General features: G+C 40.9%; 1 protein-coding gene across 1 annotated transcript in view; it reads right to left on the bottom strand.

The window, feature by feature from the left end:
* ccdc102a (coiled-coil domain containing 102A) overlaps positions 1–23,623 on the bottom strand; it is a 40,168-nt gene that overhangs the window by 13,769 nt on the left and 2,776 nt on the right. The window contains exons 2-8 of the mRNA XM_088333535.1: positions 20,554–20,996; positions 16,862–17,245; positions 12,872–13,128; positions 10,509–10,617; positions 8,240–8,356; positions 4,524–4,733; positions 2,224–2,394 (exon numbers count right to left, since the gene is read on the bottom strand). Of these exons, the coding sequence (XP_088189661.1) occupies positions 2,224–2,394; positions 4,524–4,733; positions 8,240–8,356; positions 10,509–10,617; positions 12,872–13,128; positions 16,862–17,245; positions 20,554–20,904 (1,599 nt within the window). The 5' untranslated portion in view covers positions 20,905–20,996. The remainder of the gene's footprint in view (positions 1–2,223; positions 2,395–4,523; positions 4,734–8,239; positions 8,357–10,508; positions 10,618–12,871; positions 13,129–16,861; positions 17,246–20,553; positions 20,997–23,623) is intronic.

Here is a 23,623-nt window from a genome sequence, read left to right on the forward strand (position 1 = left end):
ATTGCATAGTCAATTACCTGCGATGTATGCCGGTGGAGATTTTTCTATTCCGTGATGAAGGACGCGACTCCTTTCTTGGATCCGAGCATAACAGCGGCGTTGTCGGCAGCAAAACACACTAAATGATCCCAAGGAAAGTTCATTTCTTTTTCGATAATCTTAAAAATGGGACGCTAAACGTGAGCCACGTTTCCGTAAAACACAGCAACTGCACTCCCTGTGCGCTTTGTTTTTCACCAGCACAGCCAGTTCGTCGGTCTTATTTGGTAGAGAGTCCACATTTACCATGATTACGGACGGTACCGAAGACTTATAACGCCGCTAGCCGCTAAAAACTTCGTCTCCATCTTGCAGTGGAATGTTTTGACGATTTATTTATTTATTTTAAGGGGAAAACCGTAGTTTTTGTGATGCAACCGTAATACCGTAGCGGGTTCAAGAAAACCGTACTCTTTTATGGGAGAACCGTAGTACTTGGCAGGTATGCATATTTAGTTTCTGGAACCTCATTGAACCTACCGAAAACCTCACTATTATATTATAATAGGATCAGATAAATACAGAAAAAAAATTCTTATGGTTCTGTCAGTCACCTTGAATTCCCAACAAGCACTTGATTTCAACATATGTGGTCTACTGCTTTGAATTTGAAACAGTTTAAAACATATGATGATCAGGGTTGGGTAGGGTTACTTTAACTTGAATACTTTTAATTACTTTTGGATTACCGTATTTTCTGCACTATAAGGCGCACCTAAAAGCCTTTATTTTTTTCAAAAGCTGACCATGCGCCTTATAATACAGTGCGCCTTATTTATGGATCAACAATAAGTCGCAAAGTCTTCCAACTAACTTGCAGCCGCCGACTCGATTTTCGCCCGAACGTGGAGTAGTCCGCGGTGTATGCTGGGATTTATATACCGGCGTTTCATTGGCTAACCAATGTGTCAATCATCATTTGAATCAATCACTATTGGCTAAAGTTATTCGGAGGTCAAGGGGCGGATCCTTTTTATCATTTACAGGCTGGCATTGGCTTAAACAGCAAACAAAGCCTGCAATTGGCCGAAAAAGATGTGTCAATCATCAGTTGAATCGATCACTATTGGCTAAAGTTATTCGGAGGTCAAGGGGCGGATCCTTTTTGTCATTTACAGGCTGGCATTGGCTTAAACCGCGAAACAAAGCCCCCAATTGGCCGAAAAAGATGAATGCGTATAGCATGTGGCTGACGGCATAGAGAAAGCATTTTTTTCTATTCTGTATTTGTAAATATTGTATTCTCCTGGATTTACTACCCTCACGGATATAAGAGGACATTGGCTGCACATTATTATGAACACAACGACTTCGGTGAGCTACTCCGGGTTTTATATTGTCCCTGTATCTTGTTTCAGACTGAACTCGCTGTTTCTGTGATAAGCGGTGCAGATAATGGATGGAATGGAGTGTCTATTCTTAAATTAAACTCAATTCCAAGTGTTTATTGTCATATGCACAGTAAAATTGCGAGCGAAAAAGAAAATAGATACTAAGGAATGGTTAGCATTTCTTGAATCCCAAGACTTTAACCTTCCAAATGATGGAACGATGCATTTGAGTGACCTCTTACGGACACTGCATCTGCACGTGTTCTCGACACGTATTTGCGTCTTTGCAAGCTTTCGGAATGTTAAGGGGGTAATAAGTTTGACTGAACTATCTGACTGTTTTGTCCACGTTCCCATTGTAGCGCCTTATAATCCGGTGCGTCTTATGTATGTCAAAAATAGGACCAAAAACTATTTTTTCGGGGTGCGCCCTATAACCCGGTGTGCCTTATAGTGCGGAAAATACGGTACTCTAATACCAAATATGCTAATGAAAGACAAAATAAACTAGATATGAATAAAATGACTACATTTTGTGCAGGCTTGGGGAGTAACAGAATACATGGAACGGCAAAAATGATGTTGGCAAGCTGTTTGGATTTTTTTTCATTTTGTTTCTGTCGCATTTTATTTTAGACGGAGATCAAAGAGATCAAAGCCAGGAGAGAAAGCTTACCACGTGTTGTGAGTCATAATTTTATTCATATTTAGTTTCTTTTGACTTTTATTAGCATATTTGGTATTGGAGTAATCCAAAAGTAATTGAAAGTAATCAAGTTAAAGTAACCCTACCCAACCCTGATGATGATCATTGGTCACTACACTGCACACTGCTCAAAGTTGCGGTTCCTACCTCATCTTCCGCCTGGCCTAGCTCTTTTTTGAGCTCTTCAACCCTCAGCCGTAGTTTTTTGACTTCAACTTCGTGGCCCTCCACCCTCCGATTGGCATGAGCGAGCTCTCCTGTCGTCTCCTGGAACTGCTTCTTCAGCTTGGCGTGAATGTGACGAAGATCAAACAACTCCTGCGTACACACGACAAGGCAAAAGTGTCATCACAAAATTCAGCATACTAAAAACTTACATACTGGAACAATGTTGCACAGTCTGATTACCGTAAAACTCGGGACTATAAGCCGCGACTTTTTACCCAAGCTTTCAACCCTACGGCTTATGCAGCCAATTTATACTTTTCTAACGGCCACCAGAGGGCGCTTGAGTGGTAAGGGTAGGAGTGAGACACGTGGAATACTGTACAGTGGAACCTCGGTTTTCGAACGCCTCTCAGTTCGAACAAATCGGTTCTCGACCCAAAATTTAGAGAAATTCTTGCTTCGCTTTTTGTTAAAAAAATCGGAGTTCGAAAGCCGGTACGCTAGGGGCGAAGCTGAGCGGCGTACGAGTGTAGATTGCCCCCACCCCCCGTGAAGAACTGTTGTCACGGCAACGCGCACTCCTTTTCTGTTTTCGTTTTTCAAAAGCGGTGAAGGGAGTGTTTTAACCCCTAATGATGCCTCGGAAGAAGGTTGGTGCAAGCAGCAAAGTTGCTAAAGGTGAAAAAAGAGGAGTAGTGCGTCCAACTATTGCATTTAAGAAAGAAATAATAGCAAAATATGAAGAAGGCGTGCGAGTTTCCCTTCTTTCAGGAATAGAGCATGGCTTCTGCCGACCGGTAAGAAATCCTATTCATAATTCTTTTCTTTATCCTTTAACCGCTCACCAATTGTTGTGGAGACCCGGGTGCTAAATGACGTGTAAACGACCTGATTTTTTTATTTTTACACGTTCATGTTAGCGTAATCTTTCGTATGGAAGATTACGCTAATGCGAACGTGCGATTAGCTTTATGGTAAATATTCAAGATAAACATTCAGGGTGTTGGAACGGATTAAAACAATTTTACATTACTTTTAATGGGAAAAAAAACCGGCTTCGGTGATCGTACAAATCGGTTTTCGTACAAAGAAATGGAACGGATTATGGTCGAGAACCGAGGTTCCACTCTATACGAGTCGAGAAAGCCATTTTTGCAGACATTCAAAGAAGTTGAAGGCCAGGGGATGTACTGGTGAGTCACCTCTGGTTTTATAGTTTTCGGGTATCTTGTTTCAGACTGATCGAGATGATTTTGTGATGAGTATATAAGGGCATTATATCTTGAGTTTAAACTTTCCAATGACATGTGTCATGACTTATTTCAGTGACTGGTGACATTGTACAGACACGTGTTTATCAAAAGTCCGGCAGCCCACCGGAGGGCTGTCGGAACATTTTACAAGGTACCGTACATTATTAAAACACTTTCTGTGTACCGTCTTTCTTTGTAAATATCTCATGTTTCAATGTGGGCAGATGCGGCTTATAGTCAGGTGCGGCTTAAGTATGTACAAAATATTTTGTCCTTTAAAAATGTACAGATGCTGCCCTACTTACGAACGAGATTTCGAGGTTCCGGGTGATTGTTTGTGAGTTGAATTTGTTCGTAAGTTGCTTCAGTGCTATATTTTGGATGGAATGTATGTTTAAGGTTTATATAAGTAACCTGTATTGTTTTGTACTGAAAAATAAACATTTAATAAAATAATATGCTCTATAAAGATAAATAAAGGGAAGTTTAACTGACTTTTGGAAGATGGGCTTCAAGAGTCAGGCTACTTCCGACTCAGTGGTAGAAAGTGGGCGAAAAAAAGTGATCCAACCACTTTCTCAACCGCATTAATCTTTCTTATTCCACTTTCATTTAAAAAAAAAAGTCTCACCTCTCCTTTACAGTTTACACAAATCATAATGAATGGATGTACGAGATATTAAACTATAAAAATTTTAAAGTTCTTAGCGCGCTGGAGATATAAAACAGTATGTTTACACACGAACTAGGAAGAGGAAGCAGATTTCCTCTTCGGGCTGGATGCTGGGTGAGCTCCTGTACGGCGAAAAAGGTGGACAATACAAAATCTATCATACAGCAATGTCCAGATATTTTTCAACATCCCGAAAAAAAATTATTTTCTACCGTTTTTCGTAACTCGAAAATTTGTAAGTAGGGGAGCGTCTGTACTGGGTGCAACTTATAATCAGGTGTGCCTTATAGTCCGAATTTTACAGTGCATGCAAATTCATGCTTCGGAGAGGAATTGTTTTATGTTTTTTTTACCTTGTTTTTCTCAAACAGCTCCGTCTGAATGGCCTTCAGGTCTGTGTCGATTGCTGCTGCAACCTGGCGGCGTTTCTTGGCCATCTGTTCTTCCAAGTCTTCAGCCTGTGCCCTCAGCTTCTTATTGTCCCTCTCCAGTGCAAGTTTCTCCGTCTCCAAACGCTCTCTGCGACCCCATTCAGCTGCATTCTCCACTTGTAGTCTCTCCATCTGATACATATTTTTTACATTTATTAGTTTAACAAAAGTATGAGTATGGATGTTAAGAGGACTGTATGAGAGTGTGATTGTGCCTACTGTGTTGTATGGTGTAGAGACTTGGAGCCTGAACGCAGATTTGAGAAGGAAATTCAATATTTTTTAGATGAAATGTTTGAGGAGTATGTTGGGAGTGACAAGATTGGATAGATTCAGAAATGAAATTGTGAGAGACAGAACTGGAGTCGTAGTGGAACTGAGCAAGCGTGTGGATGAGAGAGTACTCGGTTGGTTTGGACACATGGAGAGGATGGATGAGGAGTGAATGTTGAAGAGGATCTACAGAGCAGAAGTAAATGGAAGGAGACCAAGAGGAAGGCCGCAATTAGACGTGGATGGATGGTGTTATGAGTGCACTGCAGGAAAGAGGGCTAAATGTAGTGGAAGGTAGATCTTTTTGGTGATAGGATTGAGTGAAGAGGAGTTGTAAAAGGATAGTGGGATGTTTGGACGCGTTCTAAAGGATGGGCAGGGCACCTACACGATACGGCAGGGGTAAACCAGTGAAAGCTTTCTCTCGCTGTTGAACACAAGATTGTGTTGTGTCACCCTGACCCGAGTGACACGGCCGCTTTCTTGTGTCCCGTTTAGTCAGGAGGGACGAAAGCATGACCAACTTGGGTACCGAGGTGCTTAACTTGTTTGAGCGTTTCGGTTGGCCATGGTCAAATATTTTGTTTTTTGCTACTTTTTCCTTTTCTTTGTTTTGGTGTATGTGTTGTCTTGCTGTTGGTCACCCCTATCGAGGGATAAGACAAGGGTAGATCTATCGTAAGTCCATGCTTCTGGCAAGCAATGTACGAGCGCATTTTAAGAAAGCTTAAGGAGCACCGTGCTTCACTGATTTTAATAGTTGACAGAACCTAAATCTGCGGCATAGTGGAAGACTGGTTAGCAAGTCCACCTTACAGTTCTGAGATCCTAGATGACACCATCCCCTGATCTAAAACAAGCTACGTGAACTCTTTCCACGATGATTTTAATGTATGTTACGTTTTGTAGCGTCATACATTTTCTTAGCTTCTTTTGAATATTTCTTCTGGGGCTGAGGTTTTGGCTTGGTTCCTAACCACCTCTCAATTTTTTCTTGTGTTCTCTGTGGGTCTACTTTGGAAAATGATATGCAAATGCACAACCTTATAACACTTGTGAAAGTTTGGAAGCACAAAGTTATTCAGGGATCAGAATGGAGATTTTCATTTTCAGCTGAAATAGCCAGCGTCCAGGAATAAACCAGGGCGGCCAATTTTTCTAACGGCCGCCAGGGTGCGCCAGAGCAATAAAGGAAAGAGTGAGACAGTCGGATTTTGAATTTGTTTGCTACGCAAGAGAAAAAGTGAAAAAGTCGGAATGCCTTTGGGGTTCAAAAACAGCGGAAATCCGCGGATCCGCGGAAAATTCTGATCCCTGGTTATTTGATGCAGGCTTCAGATTGGCTGCCGAGTAGGCAAATTGCCAAGCGAACTGAAATTCCGAAATTTCCAAACCGAACTAAGGGGCCGGTCACACAGACATTTGCGGCTGAATCACGGCCAGAAATTTCTGCCTTTGAGGCGGACGCTATTGGACGCATTGAGTTCGCCATTCAGACGAGATACAGCGGTGCTTGACACGAGTTCGGAAATTCGCGCGCGGGTGGCAGCGCAAAAAATTTTTGCCCTGCTCAATTCTTCAGAGCGCGGGTACGCAGCCTTTCACGAGCGTATTGAGACTGATCCACGGCCAGAAGTTTCTGGCCGTGAAGCAGATGCCGTTGGGCGCTGTTGGACGTTTAGAGACCGCCATATAGACGAGATAGAGCTGTGCTTTACTCGCGGTCGCAAATTTTCACGTGGTTGGCCGCGTTCAAAACTTTTGAGCAGCTCAAAAGTTTGAGCACGTGTTTAAACCGCGTGCCGCACACGTGGTCAACACGAGGAAATGACGCGGAAATGACGCGGAACGACGTGCTCTGGCCGCGGCCAGGGCGTGGTTACACATGGGTAGGACGGGAAATTTCAGCGGGTAATCGTGGGTGGAGCATGGTAATAGCATGTTCTGCGCCTGTATCGCGGTGTTATTACGTGAAATTAGCGTGTTAAGCGTGTGACACTCAAACGCCTTTCTCCGCGTATAAACAGCGCGAATGCCGAGGACACGTCAGTTGTGCTCGTGACGTCAAAGGGGTGAACATGGATCCCCGTCAGCATAGTTTCTCTTCATTTCGAATAAATCTTTCGGTGCATTCGCAATGATCGCAGCAACGCTTTATTGCTAGGACCTTAACTTGGCCTTTTGGCTGAGAGTAAGAATTTCGGCTCCTAAGCTTTGTAGCGTATTATGATCTGATCGATAATGAATAATGAATAAAGAAGATAGACCAACAACCCTTAAACCTCACCCCCGCCCCCCAGTCAGCGTAGTGACTTCGTCTCAATCCATTTTTATTTATTGACAGTCCTTATCAAGATAATAAAATAAAACTGATGCCATAGCTTGAAATCTTGATCTTCACGGGACTGTGTTTCTACAGTCCGTTTCCGAGATTAGCTTCCCCTCGCTATTACAACCACATTTACCTCGTTTAATCTCACTTTTAGGGAATGTGATGGCGAATATATAACCAAAACCACTTCGTCTTGCACTTGTTGGAAATGTAATACAACTTAAACCATTCCGTCTTTGTTTTTGTTGTGAACGTAATCGAACGGTAATGCATACCGTATATAAAATCCTCCCCCCCTCGCGTGAACGCGCATTCTGCTGCGCTTCCAACGAAAGCGATCGTATTCTATATAAAACGCTTATTAAAACTATAAATCGAGCTAATTATAACAATTGGGAGATCCTAGTCTAAATAACGCGTTTATTTAAACAATAAAGTGCGATCGTATTCTACAAAATGCGTTTGTTAAAACGTGGATGAAAAAGTCACGCGGGGGGGTGGGGCGGTTATGGGTGTTGCGTAGGACTCGGATTTGGGCACAACACCGGCTCGGCAGTTTTTATACACGTGGTCTAAACACGGAAATGATGCGCAAATGACGCGATGAGAGGAAGCGGAACAGTCGCCGGCGTCTTTTTTCCGGCCATACCACAGATCAACAGCGGGTTGGCCAATTTTGCGCATTTTCCATCCCGGGCAACCACGGGCAAAAAAAACCCGCAAAATTTTAGCCGTGATTCAGCTGCAAATGTCTGTGTGACCGGCCCCTAAGATTTTGAAATCGGAATAAAGCAAATTTTTGATTTGAAAAACAATCTTTTGCTTTTTTTTTTTTTCTTGAAAAAGTTGTTGGCAACCCGGGCAGAGATGTTTTGTAATGAAATGAAATGATCTACATTTATATAGCGCTTTTCCAGTCAAAACTTCCCAAAGCGCTTGTAGGTTGTACACCCGACGTAAAAGATGCACGCCCCGGGCGTCCGGGCAGACGTTATTTCAGACACTGACTAAAGCAAAAATAGTAGCCTGTTACCTCAGTTCGTAATTCAGCTAGTTTCTTGTCCATACTGGTGCGAGCTCCGAGTTCATCCTCCAAGTCTTCAGAGATGCGACCGAGTTCATCTTGATGCATTTCCCTCAACAGATTAAGCTGGCAGCCATTGCGAAACGCACACACAGAAAAAAATAGAAAAATATGTAAGAAATAGTAACTGATAAAGAAAAATGGATGTTCTCATTCATCCAGATAATCTACAGTAACTTGCTGGAACTCCGTTTTTCATGCATTTATTCTTCGGGAAATGGGGGAGGCATTTGTGAAGGAAAACGGGCAAAGTACATAAGAAGTTAAACAATGAATTGCAATGTTTATTAATGATCGTCAACAAAAAGTTCCAGCACATTTAATTGAGACAAATTGCAGGGACTCACTGTAAATTCAAGAACCAGGGTTTTAAATGAAATACAGGTTGTTTTTTATCACTAGGAGGCGCTAAATTAGGGATCGGCTGTAAATAGCTTACCAAAGCTGGGTCGTAGGGATTTTCTAGTAAAAGGAATTTTTTGTGAGTCTATATAACCCTATTAAAATAGTTTACCTGGTAATAACATAGTAACAACAAAGTAATAACATAAGTTGTTATTCTAGAAATGCATATCAAGCGGGGTGCCCTTTCCACTAATGAGTAACAAAAAAGAGCTCTCAGATTGAAAAGGGTTGGAAAGCCCTGGTCTAGGTGATTCTCATTTATTGCAAAATACACATTTCTTGACCTAAGAGCAGTGTCTGAAACTCATGACAAAAAGTTACCGGACACCAGGCCAGACAACTCTGAAAAATTGCGTGACCCATTTTTCACAACTTGAAATGCAATAATAAATAATAATAATAATTTCCTTTGTATTGTCATTCTTTGTAACAATGTACACAGAACGAAATGTAGATACACCTGACCCGTTGTAGCGAGCCGATGCAGCCGCAGCCAACAGAGGGCGCCGCCATTTTACCAATGTTATAAGTCTTATTAAGACGACTCATCGCAAAAAAAAACCCTTGTTGCAAAGTATTAAGGATTGATAATCAGAATATATAACAGAACAGTGTAAAATTAAGTTTATTATAAATCTACTTATAACATTCATTGCATTTATATATGACGTCGCTGTTTTCCATCTGCCATCAGTAAGTACCTGTATTTACCCATCTTCATTCATGCAATATTTGCGTTGCGTCGTCTGCTACAAACCACGTGAACTCCTCTTCCACAACGCTTTTAATGTACGTTAACGTTTTGTAGCGTCATACATTTTGTTAGCTTCTTTTGAATCTTTCTTCTGGGGCTGAGGTTTTGGCTTGATTCCTAACCACTTATCCATTTTTCTTGTGCTCTCTGTGCGCCTACTTTGGATAATGCTATGCAAATGCACGACCTTAGAACGCTCGGTAAAGTCCGGAGGCACGAAGTTATTCGATGAAGGCTTCCGATTGGCTGCCGAGTATGCAAATAGCCTAATGAAGCGAAATTCCGAAATTTCTAGACCGAACTAAGATTTCAAAATCGGAATAAAGCAAACGTTTGATTTGAAAGATAAAAAATAAAAACGAAAGTTGTTTATTTTTCTCGAAAAAGTTGTCGGCCACCCGGGCAGAGACGTTGTGCAAGTTGTATGCCAACATAAAAGATGCACGCCCCGGGCGTCTGAGAAGACGTTATTTCAGACACTGCTAAGAGGAACGTTTATATGACAGATCTTGTGATTTGCTAATTATCAACAAATAACAATGAATGAATAAAGAACAGATGCTAAATAATATACAATGTCCCCTTTAAGTGATTTCTCTCTTTTCTGAAAAATAAGATAATCTCATCTCATCTCATTGGCCGTACCGCTCATCCTCATTAGGGTCGCGGGGGGGCTGGAGCCCATCCCAGCCATCTCCGGGCAGTGGGCAGGGGACACCCTGAACTGGTTGCCAGCCAATCGCAGGGCACACGGGGCCGAAAGTGGTTAAATAACACAATATGATAACCAAAATGAGTAAAATCTTCCACCAATGTGTAAGAATTCATTCATAACAATATAATTTAAAATATTTACAAATTACCCTCATCTTCCCATTGCGCAAGTATTTAATTTCTTATTTACCGCTTGATGTAGCTTGTAAAAATGAATCAAAAGTTTTGAGTTCAGTCGTCTTGATTAAATACCACAAAGAATTTAAGCCGTGTGTTTCACGTCACAATGTTACAAGCTTAGATTGAGAACAATTAAATGGGTAAGCAAGGAAACCATGCATTTACCTGTTTGAGAACTTCCTGTTTACTCTTACTCAGCTCCTCATATTTAAGTTTCCACTGACTAAGCTCTGCCTCCAGTTTCTCAATGCTCTTACTTACTGCAAGTTTGTCTCTGTAATACAATAGACACATTTAAGACACATTTAAAATCATTTGGAATCATTTCGATTTGGGTCCTACAAATGTTGACTATAACATGTTAGCACAGTCAAAGATTTTGGTTTAATTTCGTTATTTGGATTTACAAAAATAAAATTGGGGTTCTCATTCTTTTTCTGAACTGTCACTTGTTAGTTGAAAACCCCATTTTTTTCTTGCTGCTGTGCCAAAGTAACAATCTAATAAGCCTGTGCACAGGCTTATAAGATTTTTACTTTTGATAAAATTGGATGAAATATGCAATTTGACCCTTGTGGCATGCAAGTACATCCCTGTTATCTGCACTTCTTATCATCAGTAGGGTCACGGGGGTGCTGGAGCCCATCACAGCTATCTTCGGGCAGTGGGCAGGGGACACCCTGAACTGGTTGCCAGACAGTCGCAGGGCACACAGGGACAGAAAATTCGCTCGCTCATTCACACCTAGGGACAATTTGGACCGACCAATTAACCTAACCTGTATGTTTTTAGAATGTGGGAAGAAACCGGAATGCCCGAAGGAAACCCACGCAGGCACGGGGAGAATATGCAAACTCCACACGGGGAAGCTGCAGTAGCTGGACTTGGACCCTGAACCATCCTCCGTGCCGTACATATTAAGTTTATTTGCATGAGCATTGAAAAGTAAACGCTTGGGAGCTTGAATTTCCCCTGGGTTGTGAAAACATGTAGATGTTAAAAATTACATTGTGCATTAAATTATATGTTGTTGGATTTGGGATCCAAACACATTCTATTTACAAAATATTTTATGTACATTATTTGGACATCCATTATACAGTAATTCATAATCATTGACATATCATATTCTGGTGTATTTCAATGCATTTCCTGGGATTTGGGTCTTTTTCTATTCAGTGCCGAGGAGCCAATTGTATGCAAGTAAAAAAAACTTGAATGTAAACACCACACTAGCAGGTGGCACAAAAGCCAAAATAATAATTTTGCCAGCAAATCACTGACGGTGAAGTTTTTGGGGAAGCTGCTACTGTCAAAAAAATTATCAGGTCTTCCAAAGAAAAATTGGTCAGCACTCTCTGACGAATTCAAAGCTGTAATTATGAAAATATTCACCTAAAAATTGTGTATATATACATTATATATCTCCCTGCGACCCTTGAGAGGATAAGCGGCGCAGAAAATGGATGGATGTAGGACATATTTTATATATATGTATACATACAGTTTTATATATATATATATATATATATATATGTGGACACACACACACACCATTTTTAGAACCATTATTTAGGGTTCGCATACCCCTTATATGGCCAAATTAGAGCATTTTTAGGACTTTCTAAGCAAATTTTCCAATTTTTCAAGCATCATGAGAAGAAGAAATCCAATATGAATCAATCCAAAACCCTGTTGTTTGAGGGCACTGGGTGCTGACTGTCGGAAAAAGAACCATTTAATTTTTAATTATAATAAATACTATAATACAGCTAGCATTCACTAAATGGGGCAATGAAACAGAGTTTCTGTGCTCCATTTTGTTAGTTTGCTGCCGTCTGTTTTGTCTGTTGCATCAAATTTTTCTCGTTCTTTTTCCCAATGACAGCACTCGACATCAAACTGTAGGAAAAGCACATTATTGTCAAGTTTAACTTCTATGTAAACTAAGGTGTGTTGGCGTTTTTTTAAATTTTATTTAATGTGTGGTCCATCGAATCAGACTGCCGAGAAACATGGCGACATTTCAAGCATTTACAAGCACTTCACTCGATATTCAAGCACTTTTCTAACTTTAACTTAGAACATTAAAATCTGAGCATTTTCAAAGATTTCAAGCACTCGTACAAACACTGAATTATTAACTGGAACTGATAATGACTCACATGCAGATGAGTTGTACCATTAATCTTTGTGTAAAATGTCGAGAGTTTATGTAAATATTTTGTTTATACCCAAAAGATGAATGTATACAAAGACAACAAAACATTTGGGCTTAAATTTGATTAGGATGAAAAAGGGCACAAAATATTTCAGCTTGGTTTACGGTATTTTACGGACATAAGGAGGGAGGTCTGAATCTTTTTCTTTTTGCAAAAAAAAAATTACACTGTATTTAATCAGTTTTGATCAATCGGATAAGAGATGTGCATTGTTTTTTTTAAAACGCGCCCTTTTGAGTCGCCTGAATGAGTACAGTAAAATACACCTGAATGCAAAAACAAACATTGTAAAACTGCGTAACGTACTCTCGCTCTTTCAACAGGACTTTCTGGGACTCGTCCAAACGAAGCTGTAAAGCATGAAGTTTGCTCAAGTCGTCCTCAGCGGTTCTCATCTCTCCCCAAAGTTGGCGGTTGCGTTCTTGCCGGCTCAGGCCGGGAGAAGATGAGCACGTGCCGGGTGGGTGAATGGCGCAACTGCCACTCTGCGTGTCCCCCGTCTCCCGAGTTGCATCTATTGGAGTTTGTAAATGCAGCGCTGGGTGAAGGAGTTCCATTTCCGTCTGGAGAAAACAACAGTGAAAACGAATAAAACAAGGCAGTGAAAACACCTCATCAAAATAAAATGGATCAAAACTCACTACAAGGTTGCACTCATAAGTCAGTTATACAGAGGGTCACAAATTTACAGGTATTAAATTGGGTCAGAGCTTAAAAGGGTGTGGAGGAAATAGTCAAGTCAAGTCATGTTTATTTGTGACGCCCTTAATCACAAGTCTCAAAAGGCTGCACAGACCACAGATTATTGAAAACTACCATCCCCTGATCTAGAACCTACACGAGGGCAAATAATACACAGATATTGTCAACATAAAATATAGGTTATTCATATGCTATAGAACAGAAGTGTGTTTTAAGCTAAGATTTAAACATTTCCACTGAGGTTGCAGATCGAATCTCAGGGGAAGAGCCTTCCACAGCACCGGGGCCCGAATGGAGAATGCTCTCGAACCTGCTGATCGCTTCTTGGCTCTTGGGATCACGAGTAGACCAGCATTTTCAGAGCGAAGGTTCCAGACCGGAACATAGGGGGAAATTAAATCTGAAAGATATGAGGGAGCAAGTCCATGCATGATTTTGAGAGGGCAGATCGGGGTCAAATATGACACCTAAAATTTTGACTGAGTCACTCTGGGAGATATTACGTTTGTCAGTGTTCAGAGTTGTTTTTAAGAACAAGTCACGGCATTAAGATGGACCAATAACTATCATTTTGGTCTTTTCAGTGTTAAGGCGCAAGAAGTTGAGTGACATCCATTCTTTTATCTCAGTGAGGCAGACCTCCAAATTTCCACAGTTTAGTGTGGCAGATTCCTCCATCGGAAGATATAGTTGAGTGTCATCTGCGTAGCAATGGAAACTGATATTATACTTGCGAATAATATCACCTAATGGAAGCATGTCAATGCTGAAAAGAGGGGGGCCAAGTATTGAACCCTGCGGGACACCACAGGTAACACTAAAGGGCCCAGATGTCATTTCACCATATTCAACACAGTGTGTCCTATTAGAGAGGTAGGATCTGAACCATAAGAGGACGGTTCCTGAGAAACAAATCCATTTTTCCAACCGTTCTAGTAAGATATGATGGTCCACACTGTCAAATACCTTAATCATGTAAAATATCCACCCCTAACTTTTTTTCTTCTTCTAAAAAATCAGTTTGAATTTTGTTTGACATCTCCCTGCCCAAACTAAGCCTTGAAAGTGACAAACGTTGAAAACATGCGACTATGATTCGAATCATTTATAAACAACTATGAAGACAAAACGAACATAAAATCTACAGTGTATTTATTTCTTGTCCTCTCATCTCATCTCTCATCTCATTAGCTGCACCGCTTATCCTCAGTAGGGTCGCGGGGGTGCTGGAGCCCATCCCAGCAATCATCGGGCAGTGGACACCCTGAACTGGTTGCCAGCCAATCGCAGGGCACACAGGGACAGACCACTCGCTCGCTCATTCAAACCTAGGGACAATTTGGACCGGCCAATCCACCTGAAATGCATGTCTTTGGAATGAGGGAGGAAACCGGAATGCCCGGAGGAAACCCACGCAAGCACGGGGAGAACATACAAACTCCGCACAGGAAGTCCGGTAGCTGGATTTGAACCCACACAGGAGGTTCCCAAGACCTTAGAACTGTGCCGCACACGCGCTAACCACTGCGCCGCCGTGTCCTTCGAAGTCCAAATCATCATCGTGCTTTTTTCTATTAAGTCATATCTTTCAGGACGACTTTGTTTTCTCCATTCTCTAACATTTGTCTCTGGTACAGTGAATAGTGTCGTACTGAGATAAAAGTCTAATGCACATTACACATGAATGCTTCACACTTGCCCATTCACACACATTCACACACCGATAGCGACGACAGCCATGCAAAGCGCCTACCTGCTTATCAGGGGCATTAGGGATTTACACGTCGACATTTAACTCGGAGGAGCCAGGAATCCAACCCGTGACCACTAAAGCATGATTCAGTCTTGGAAATCTCACAATATCCCCCTCCACCTAAAAACATTTTCTCCTCTTATCTATACTATTCCCGTAGGTCACCATTTTTCAACGTCAAATCTGTGAATTTCTCCTTAAATTGAGATATTTGTATGCCCGATTTTACTTTGGATTGAGCTTATAAGGCAGAACCTTTTGAATATCCTGGTCATTTAGTTTATCGGTGTTTGAGAAGAGAAATCTTGGAAACATGCAGGACCTTTAAGGACCAAGATTACCAACACTCTAAACAATTTCCTGTTTCTATTTTCCATTGTTCTCCCACTTCCTTTTTTCATGTTGATATTACAAAAATATATCACAAAGTTTAAAAATAAATTGACCTATCGGCTTATATGTGATCAAATGTTTTTGGTGAAATTCCATGGGAAATTTGATACAGTGAAATTTAAGTTATCCAGGAGCTATAACTTGACTTCAGTACCGAAACGCTGGTATTGAATTTAAGGAAAAATAAATTCCAGGAAGACATCTGTTTATTAACTTAAAGAGCATTGTTTCATGACATTTCCTTTTTTTTTAACTCAAGAAATACCCATAGTTCGTAAACATTTTTTATGGCCTGATTCAAGTACTTAAGGATTTTCAAAGCCCATTTTTAAATTTCCCCGATAACATTAACAGAAGAAATCATGTATTTTGCTGATCCAATATATATATTTGATTTACATATGCAATTGTTGATCCCGCGTGTGCATTTAACAAGACATATGATTTTTAGATTTTGAGTAAATCGCAAATATACTTGTTTTTTTAGACAAACTTCTCCCCATATAACAGATGTTGGGTAAAACGTCCATGATATATACATTTTCAGTTGCAGGAAGTTCTTCCCATTGCAATAAAAAATGTCCATAATGGATACATAATCCTTGCACTAATACTAATTTCAGAGTGCCCCGTTTGGAAGTAGCATGCACCTGTCCTCTCAGGCGCAATCTGATGACGTTTAATAGGACAATGGGTTACAAACTAATGTCAAGTGCCGTTAATCACGAGGGAAGAATTGCAATGACAAAGCATAGCCACCAGAGAGCAGTGTCTGCGTCATTTTTAAGACCACTTGTTGTGAAACTTGCCCAAAATTTTAAGCATTTACAAGCACGCCACCCAAAAATCAAACACTTTCCAATCCTTAATTTTTTTTTCTAATAATATATAACACGGGCAGCACGGCAGCGCAGTGGTTAGCGTGTGTGCAGGCACAGTTCTAAGGTCTTGGGAACCTCCTGTGTGGGTTTAAATCCAGCTACCGGGCTTCCTGTGCGGAGTTTGTATGTTCTCCCCGTGCTTGCGTGGGTTTCCTCTGGGCACTCCGGTTTCCTCCCACATTCCAAAGACATGCATTTCAGGTGGATTGGCCGGTCCAAATTGTCCCTAGGTGTGAATGTGCGAGCGAGTTGTCTGTCCCTGTGTGCCCTGCGATTGGCCGGCAACCAGTTCAGGGTGTCCCCTGCCCACTGCCAGATGATTGCTGGGATGGGCTCCAGCACCCCCGCGACCCTACTGAGGATAAGCGGTGCAGCTAATGAGATGAGATGAGATGAGAATATATAACACTTTAATTCAAGTATTTTGTAGGATTTTAAGCTGTCCGAGCCCTGAATACGTAGTAAAAAAGAAAAAAATGAAAAAAAGTGGAACGGATTCACATTGAAAATCGAGGGAATGCTGTAATACACCTAATAGAAAAGATATTTAATAGAAGGAAATCTCACCTTGTGTTGACTTGTTGTTTTTGTGTCCATGTCCCTCACAGGTTCCGGCTCTGGAGATGCCGATACCCCTTCCCCTACCTTGTCAATGTTGCACTCGGTATGAACTTGCATTGAAGAGGAAACAGAGGTGGGGGGAAAGGGTGCAACGGATGGACAAGAAGGAGAAAATGTAGAATCATGTCCAGTTGACGAGGCGGAAGTTATGACTGGGAGCGGTTCCGTTGAATCACTGTGAACATTTAGCCAATCCTTTTTTAGCATCTCATTCTCCGATACAAGTTCTTGACGCTCACGTCGAACACAGGTCAGCTCCTTGGTCAGAACATCTAGCTTATGCCTAAGCTGGCGGACTTCATCACGGGCACGGTTTCGCTCTCCACGAACCTGAAAAATAACAGCAAATCACTCTACAAATCTGCGCATATTTACAAAGACATTAGTATCATTGCATATATTGAACAGAGGAGGGTAGTACCAGAGTACATTTACTCCGTTACTCAAGTAAATGTAAGTTTTGGAAATAAAAAAACGGTACTTTTACACCACTACATTAGGCAAGATTGAAGTCGTTACTTCGTTGCTTGATAAATCCCCGCCACGTAAGTATGCATCTGTCTGTCTCCGCCAAGGCCCATTAATTTTGACACAGGACTCCGCCAGGCTCTACCATGTTTAACCAATCAAACGTAGCAGACTCGTCACGTGACCATACTCAACTTGAGCGGGGGAAAAAGTTGTTTACGGATTAAACCGAGCAATAACGACTATGAAAAGACAGAAGAGGGGGAGCAACCCTGGCCTCACATCGAAAGCATGTTCCCCTTACAACCACCAGCTACAATATGCAATGTCTCCTTTGTTCGAGTTCATCGGCTAGCTTGTTGTTCTGCTTGCAGAGCCTGTTAAGATACATATCTTGGCTTTAAATGCGCTACATGTGCTTGATTTATTTTTATTTTATTTCTACTATTTTCATTTTGTTTTTTAAATCACTTGAATTAACGTTGTTTATTTTACTGTATCTACTTTTAAATTAAGTGTATTTTTTGTTTATTGGATTGACTTTGATCATTTGAAGATCTTAATGGTTGTCTTAAAAATAATCAATACATTCAGCGTTGCTACAGTTACTCAGTACTTAAGTAATTTTTTGGACCAAGTACTCTTACTTTTACTTCTACCTGAGTAACAGGACTTTTATCTATCTATCTATCTATCCATCTACCTTGGTCATATCCCTAGAGAGGGGTGACCGACAGCAAGACAAACACATACAATAACAAATAAAAGAAAAGAAAAAGAAAATAACAGGAAAAAGGGGAAAAAAATAGCAAAAAAAAAAAAAACAACACACACATTTTTTGGACCATGGCCAACCCAAATGCCCAAAGACCCAAAAAGGTTGGGCACTTCGGCACCTAAGTGGCTCATTTTTTTTTTTTTACCTCCAGATGAAATGGGACACGAGAAAGCGGCCATTCTGTTCAACAGCAGGGCCCGACAGCTTTCACTGGTTTACCCCTGCCGCATCATACAGGTGCCCTGCCCATCCCTTAGAACGCGTCCAAACATGCCACTATCCTTTTAAAACAGGACTTTTACTTGAGTAAAATCAGTTGATATCGTCTGATATTGACGATATCAACTGATTTAAGTGTGCCATATTTTTAAAATATGAGTAGTGCTATTGATAAATTTCTATCAAAAACGCGGGCCCAAATTTTATATTCTGAAAAATGTTTTACTTCAAATATGAACATTACATTTTAAGATTAGTGATAAGGGCTACCATTTTCATATGCATTTTAAAAATGACAACTTATATTATATTACTATGCTGTACCTATGTTATTACCGGGCTGTAATCATAAAAATCAGGGTTGAAATAGGTTGAGTCAACAGATAAAACCTCATGCCAGTTGAAAATAAATTATTACAAAATTATTATGACCCATCATTGGTAAGCTATTTCCAGAACCTGTCCACGGGCCAGTTATTAGGGGGCTACCTGGTGCTGGCAGCCACCAAATTGGAGAACCCTCATCTAGACTAATTTTAGAATTAGAGTGAGATTAATCTAGATTAAAATTAAATGGCCAACACTAAATCTGATTAAAATTGCATCCATGGAGTTAAGGAACAGGGCAGCACGGCGACTGAGTGGTTAGCGCATTAGCCCGACAGTTCATATACAGCTACTGGACTCCCTTTGTGGAGTTTGCATGTTCTAACCATGCCTGCATGAATTACCTCTGGTTTCCTCTCACATTACAAAAACATGCATCCAAATTGTCCCTAGAATAAGCGGTACAGGAAATAGATGGATGGATGGAATTAAGGAACTTCTTAATCCATCTCAGTTGGTTTGAAATGTTGATCTCACTCTAGGCTAACATCAAGTTACCGTATTTTCCGCACTATAAGGCGCACCTAAAAGCCTTTATTTTTTTCAAAAGCTGACCATGCGCCTTATAATACAGTGCGCCTTATTTATGGATCAATATTAAGTCGCAAAGTCTTGCAACTAACTTGCAGCCGCCAACTCGATTTTCCCCCGAACGCCAAGTAGTCCGCGGTGTATGCTGGGATTTATTTACCGGCGTTTCATTGGCTAACCAATGTGTCAATCATCATTTGAATCAATCACTATTGGCCAAAATTAGTCGGAGGTCGAGAGGCGGATCCTTTTTATCATTTACAGGCTGGCATTGGCTTAAACGGCAAAACAAAGCCTGCAATTGGCCGAAAAAGATGTGTCAATCATCAGTTGAATCAATCACTATTGGCTAAAGTTATTCGGAGGTCAAGAGGCGGATCCTTTTCATCATTTACAGGCTGGCATTGGCTTAAACGGCAAAACAAAGCCTGCAATTGGCCGAAAAAGATGAATGTGTATAGCACGTGGCTGACGGCATACAGAAAGCATTTTTTACTATACTGTATTTGTAAATATTTTATTCTCCTGGATTTACTACACTCACGGATATAAGAGGACCACGGCTGCACATTATTATGAACACAACGACTTCGGTGAGCTACTCCGGCTATATATCTTGTTTCAGACTGAACTCGCTGTTTCTGTGATAAGCGGTGCAGATAATGGATGGAATGGAGTGTCTATTTTTGAATTAAACTCAATTCCAAGTGTTTATTGTCATACGCACAGTAAAGTTGCGAGCGAAAAAGAAAATAGAAACTAAGGAATGGTTGGCATTTCTTGAATCCCAAGACTTTAACCTTCCGAATGATGGAACGATGCATTTGAGTGACATCGTACGGACACCGCATCCGCACGTGTTCTCGACACGTATTTGCGTCTTTGCAAGCTTTCGGAATGTTAAGGGGGTAATAAGTTGGACTGAACTATCTGACTGTTTTGTCCACGTTCCCATTGTAGCGCCTTATAATCCGGTGCGTCTTATGTATGTCAAAAATAGGACCAAAAACTATTTTTTCGGGGTGCGCCTTATAGTGCGGAAAATACGTTACTGTGTCTCTTCCGACAACTTTGTGAAAATGGCTGCCATGGGAGTTGACCAATGGTAGATTTTTCTGTTTTATCTCCTATTCCACAAACATTAATATCAATCTAAGTGCAGTGTTTAAACGAGTAGGAGAAAATACAACTTAATAATGCAACGAAGTTTCGGTGTTGACATAGCACAAAAATAAGGACAATAGTTACAATATACCTTACTCCATTTCTCTCTCCAGTTTGCGGTGCAGTCTGACCACCACCGCATAGTTTTCTCCATCTGAGCTGCCCTGGCCCGGGCTTCCTCTAGCTCTCTGAGCCTGAGTTCTTCTCTGCTCTCCCAATCGCCGCCAGCACCCTCACCCATCATTCCCAAAGATCCAAGCGATCCCAGCCCAGGTGAAAGCAGCAGCGGAGGACTGGAAGTGGGTGTTTCTCCATTAGGGCTCGGGGTGTGACCTATCCTTTCGTGGGACTGAATCCCCCGGTCCGGCTCCATGCCCAGGCTGCACAAAAAAACACCTAGTGTTGCCTTGCTTCCCTCAGACAGGGGTGGGGAGTGATTCATGGTAGGTTTTGAAGACCAAAAGAAGGGGCATGCAAGCGTTGCTTGAGAAGTGAAGCATGAAGAAGTCAATGATCCTCTTGTTACTTGAAAACCTAAACACAAAAACAAAGAAAATTAGGAACATATGCACAGTCAGGGTTACTTTAACTGGATTACTTTCAATGACTTTTGGATTACTCCAATACCAAATATGCTAATGAAAGACAAAAGAAACTAAATATGAAGAAAATTACTAAATTTTGTGCAGGCTTGGGGAGTAACGGAATACACGGAACGGCAAAAATGATGTTGGCAAGGTGTTAGGATTTATTTTCATTTTGTTTTATGTTAGTTTTGCCGGATATCAAAGAGATCAAAGCCAGGAGATAAAGCTTGCCACGTGTTGTGAGTCATCATTTTATTCAAATGTAGTTTCTTTTGTCTTTTATTAGCATATTTGGTATTGGAGTAATCCAAAAGTAATTGAAAGTAATCAAGTTAAAGTAACCCTACCCAACCCTGTTAATAATGCACTGCATGTGCTGGAAGAAGCGGCTGGGGATAGGGAGATCTGGGCTTCCTTGTTGAGGCTGCTGCCCCCGCAACCCGACCCTGGATAAACCGAAGATAATGGATGGATGGATGCACTACATGTTTGCCATATTAGTAGGGCTGCAACGATTAGTCAAAGTTGTCGACAAATATCAAAAGAATAGAATGTCTTTATTGACAATACACAAAGTTTGGATGAAATTCAAAGCTGCCCCATATAGTGCACATATACATCAAGAATTTGAAGTGACATAGAATTTAAAAAGGAACATTAAATTCAGTAGTGCAATTACAAATATGACTTATATAATATTTTCTACAACGTTACAAAGCAGGCTGAATGATAAAGCATAGTACTGAAAAACAAAGCTACACATTAGGCATTGACATTCAGTCTGTGAAGCCCTTTGAGACTCCTTGTGATAAAGGGCTATACAAATAAACATGACTAGACTATAAAGATAAATATAAAGAGTCAAGTTTAACATACTTTTGGTGGTAAAAAGTGGACAAAAAAAAAAGCGGTCCAACCATTTTCTCAACCGCATCAAGCTTTCTTATTCCATTTTCCTTTCAAAAGAAACGGCTCGCCTCTGCTTTAAACTTTACACCAACCATATTGAATGGAGGCATGAGATATTAAACAATAAAAACGTCAAAGTTCTTAGCGCGCAGGAGATTCAGTACAGTATGTTCACACGAATTAGGAAGAGGAAACGGATTTCTTCTTTGGGGTTGATGCTGGGTTACTTCTCAGTGCCACACGGCGGAAAGAAGCAATACAGTAATGTCCTCTACTCGGAAAAAGCTGCACACAATACTAAATCTAACTTACAGCACTGTCCGAATATTTTTTGACAGCCTGAAAAAAATGTTTGCATCTACCCTTGTTTGTAACTTGAATGTTCGTAAGTAGGGGAGCGTCTGTAGTCCAAGGTGTATCGTGGTTTACTTAACGTGGTTTCGGTTTTCATCATGCATCGTGTTCTGCAGCGGACAACACACAACAAATGCTATTATGGGGGCAGACTGTGTGGGGGCTGGGGGGTATTGGGTGGCGTGAATGTGTGCACAACTGTGATAGGCTGGTTTACACTATAAGTTCAACAGCCAGGCCGGGTGGGCCATTGCACTACTCAATGTGTCCACCCACCCAAAACCAACTTTGAATCACGGCTACAGTTAGTTTTAAATCAATTAAATCGGACTCTGGGAAAAGTCAGAAAAACGCAAAGAAAATGCTGAAAACAAAAGGGTGCTCTGTGGATTGTTATCAGGTCCAGGAAAGACTGATAGGTTGTTTGGAGAGAAAGCAATATTGAGGCTGCAGGTCCTGCTTTCTGCTTCGGCTAGGTAACAACTCTCTTGGGGCTCCCATGCCAAGCTTGTATCTCACCAACGCCAGATCTATTACCCATAAAACGGATGACCTGGAGCTATAAACTCGTGGAAATCTGCTACATTCGTGACCCTTGCGTTTTCATCATAATGGAAACCTGGCACAATCCGAGGATACCCGATGTTGGCGCGCAGATAGCCAGCCGCTCTCTACATAACTTTGTTACACGCAAAGGAGATTTTGTTGTCAAGTCAAGTCATGTTTATTTGTATAGCCCTTAACCACAAAGTCTCAAACGGCTGTACAGAAAATATACAGACATTAATAGCAACATAAAATATAGGTTTTAAAAATTCCTCAAGCTCACGATACCCCTAAACATTATCTAATAAGTTGAAACATTACTATATTCGAAAAACTCAAGTAAAATTGTGATGTAGACTGCCCACGAAATCAATTTTTATTAACTACGTAATTAAATGATCATCAATGTTTACTACATACATTAATAATATTTTGAATTTCTTTTAGTATGTGTCCATTTTAAACCAGTTTTTGGGTGTCGCTTATATGTGATGTAGGCATACAGTTTCAAAAGTTTACATATACTTGCGAAGAACACCATGTCACGGCTCTCTTTGAGTTTCCAGTTATTTCTACAACTCTGATTTTTTTCTAAAAGAGTGATTGGAACAGATAGTTCTTTATCACAAATGCTAAATATATTTCAATGCTAAATCGATTCCACCCTGGTCATCCTGGAAAGGGGATTACCACTTGTGAGGCCCCTTCTCAGGGTTTCTTTTTTCCTCACGCTGAGGTCGAGTTTTTCCTTGCCCGCGTGTTGGT

The sequence above is a fragment of the Urocampus carinirostris genome, chromosome 4 (genome assembly GCF_059441175.1).
Source record: "Urocampus carinirostris isolate Australia breed hairy pipefish chromosome 4, RoL_Ucar_1.0, whole genome shotgun sequence".
NCBI classification, from domain to species: Eukaryota; Metazoa; Chordata; class Actinopteri; order Syngnathiformes; family Syngnathidae; genus Urocampus; species Urocampus carinirostris.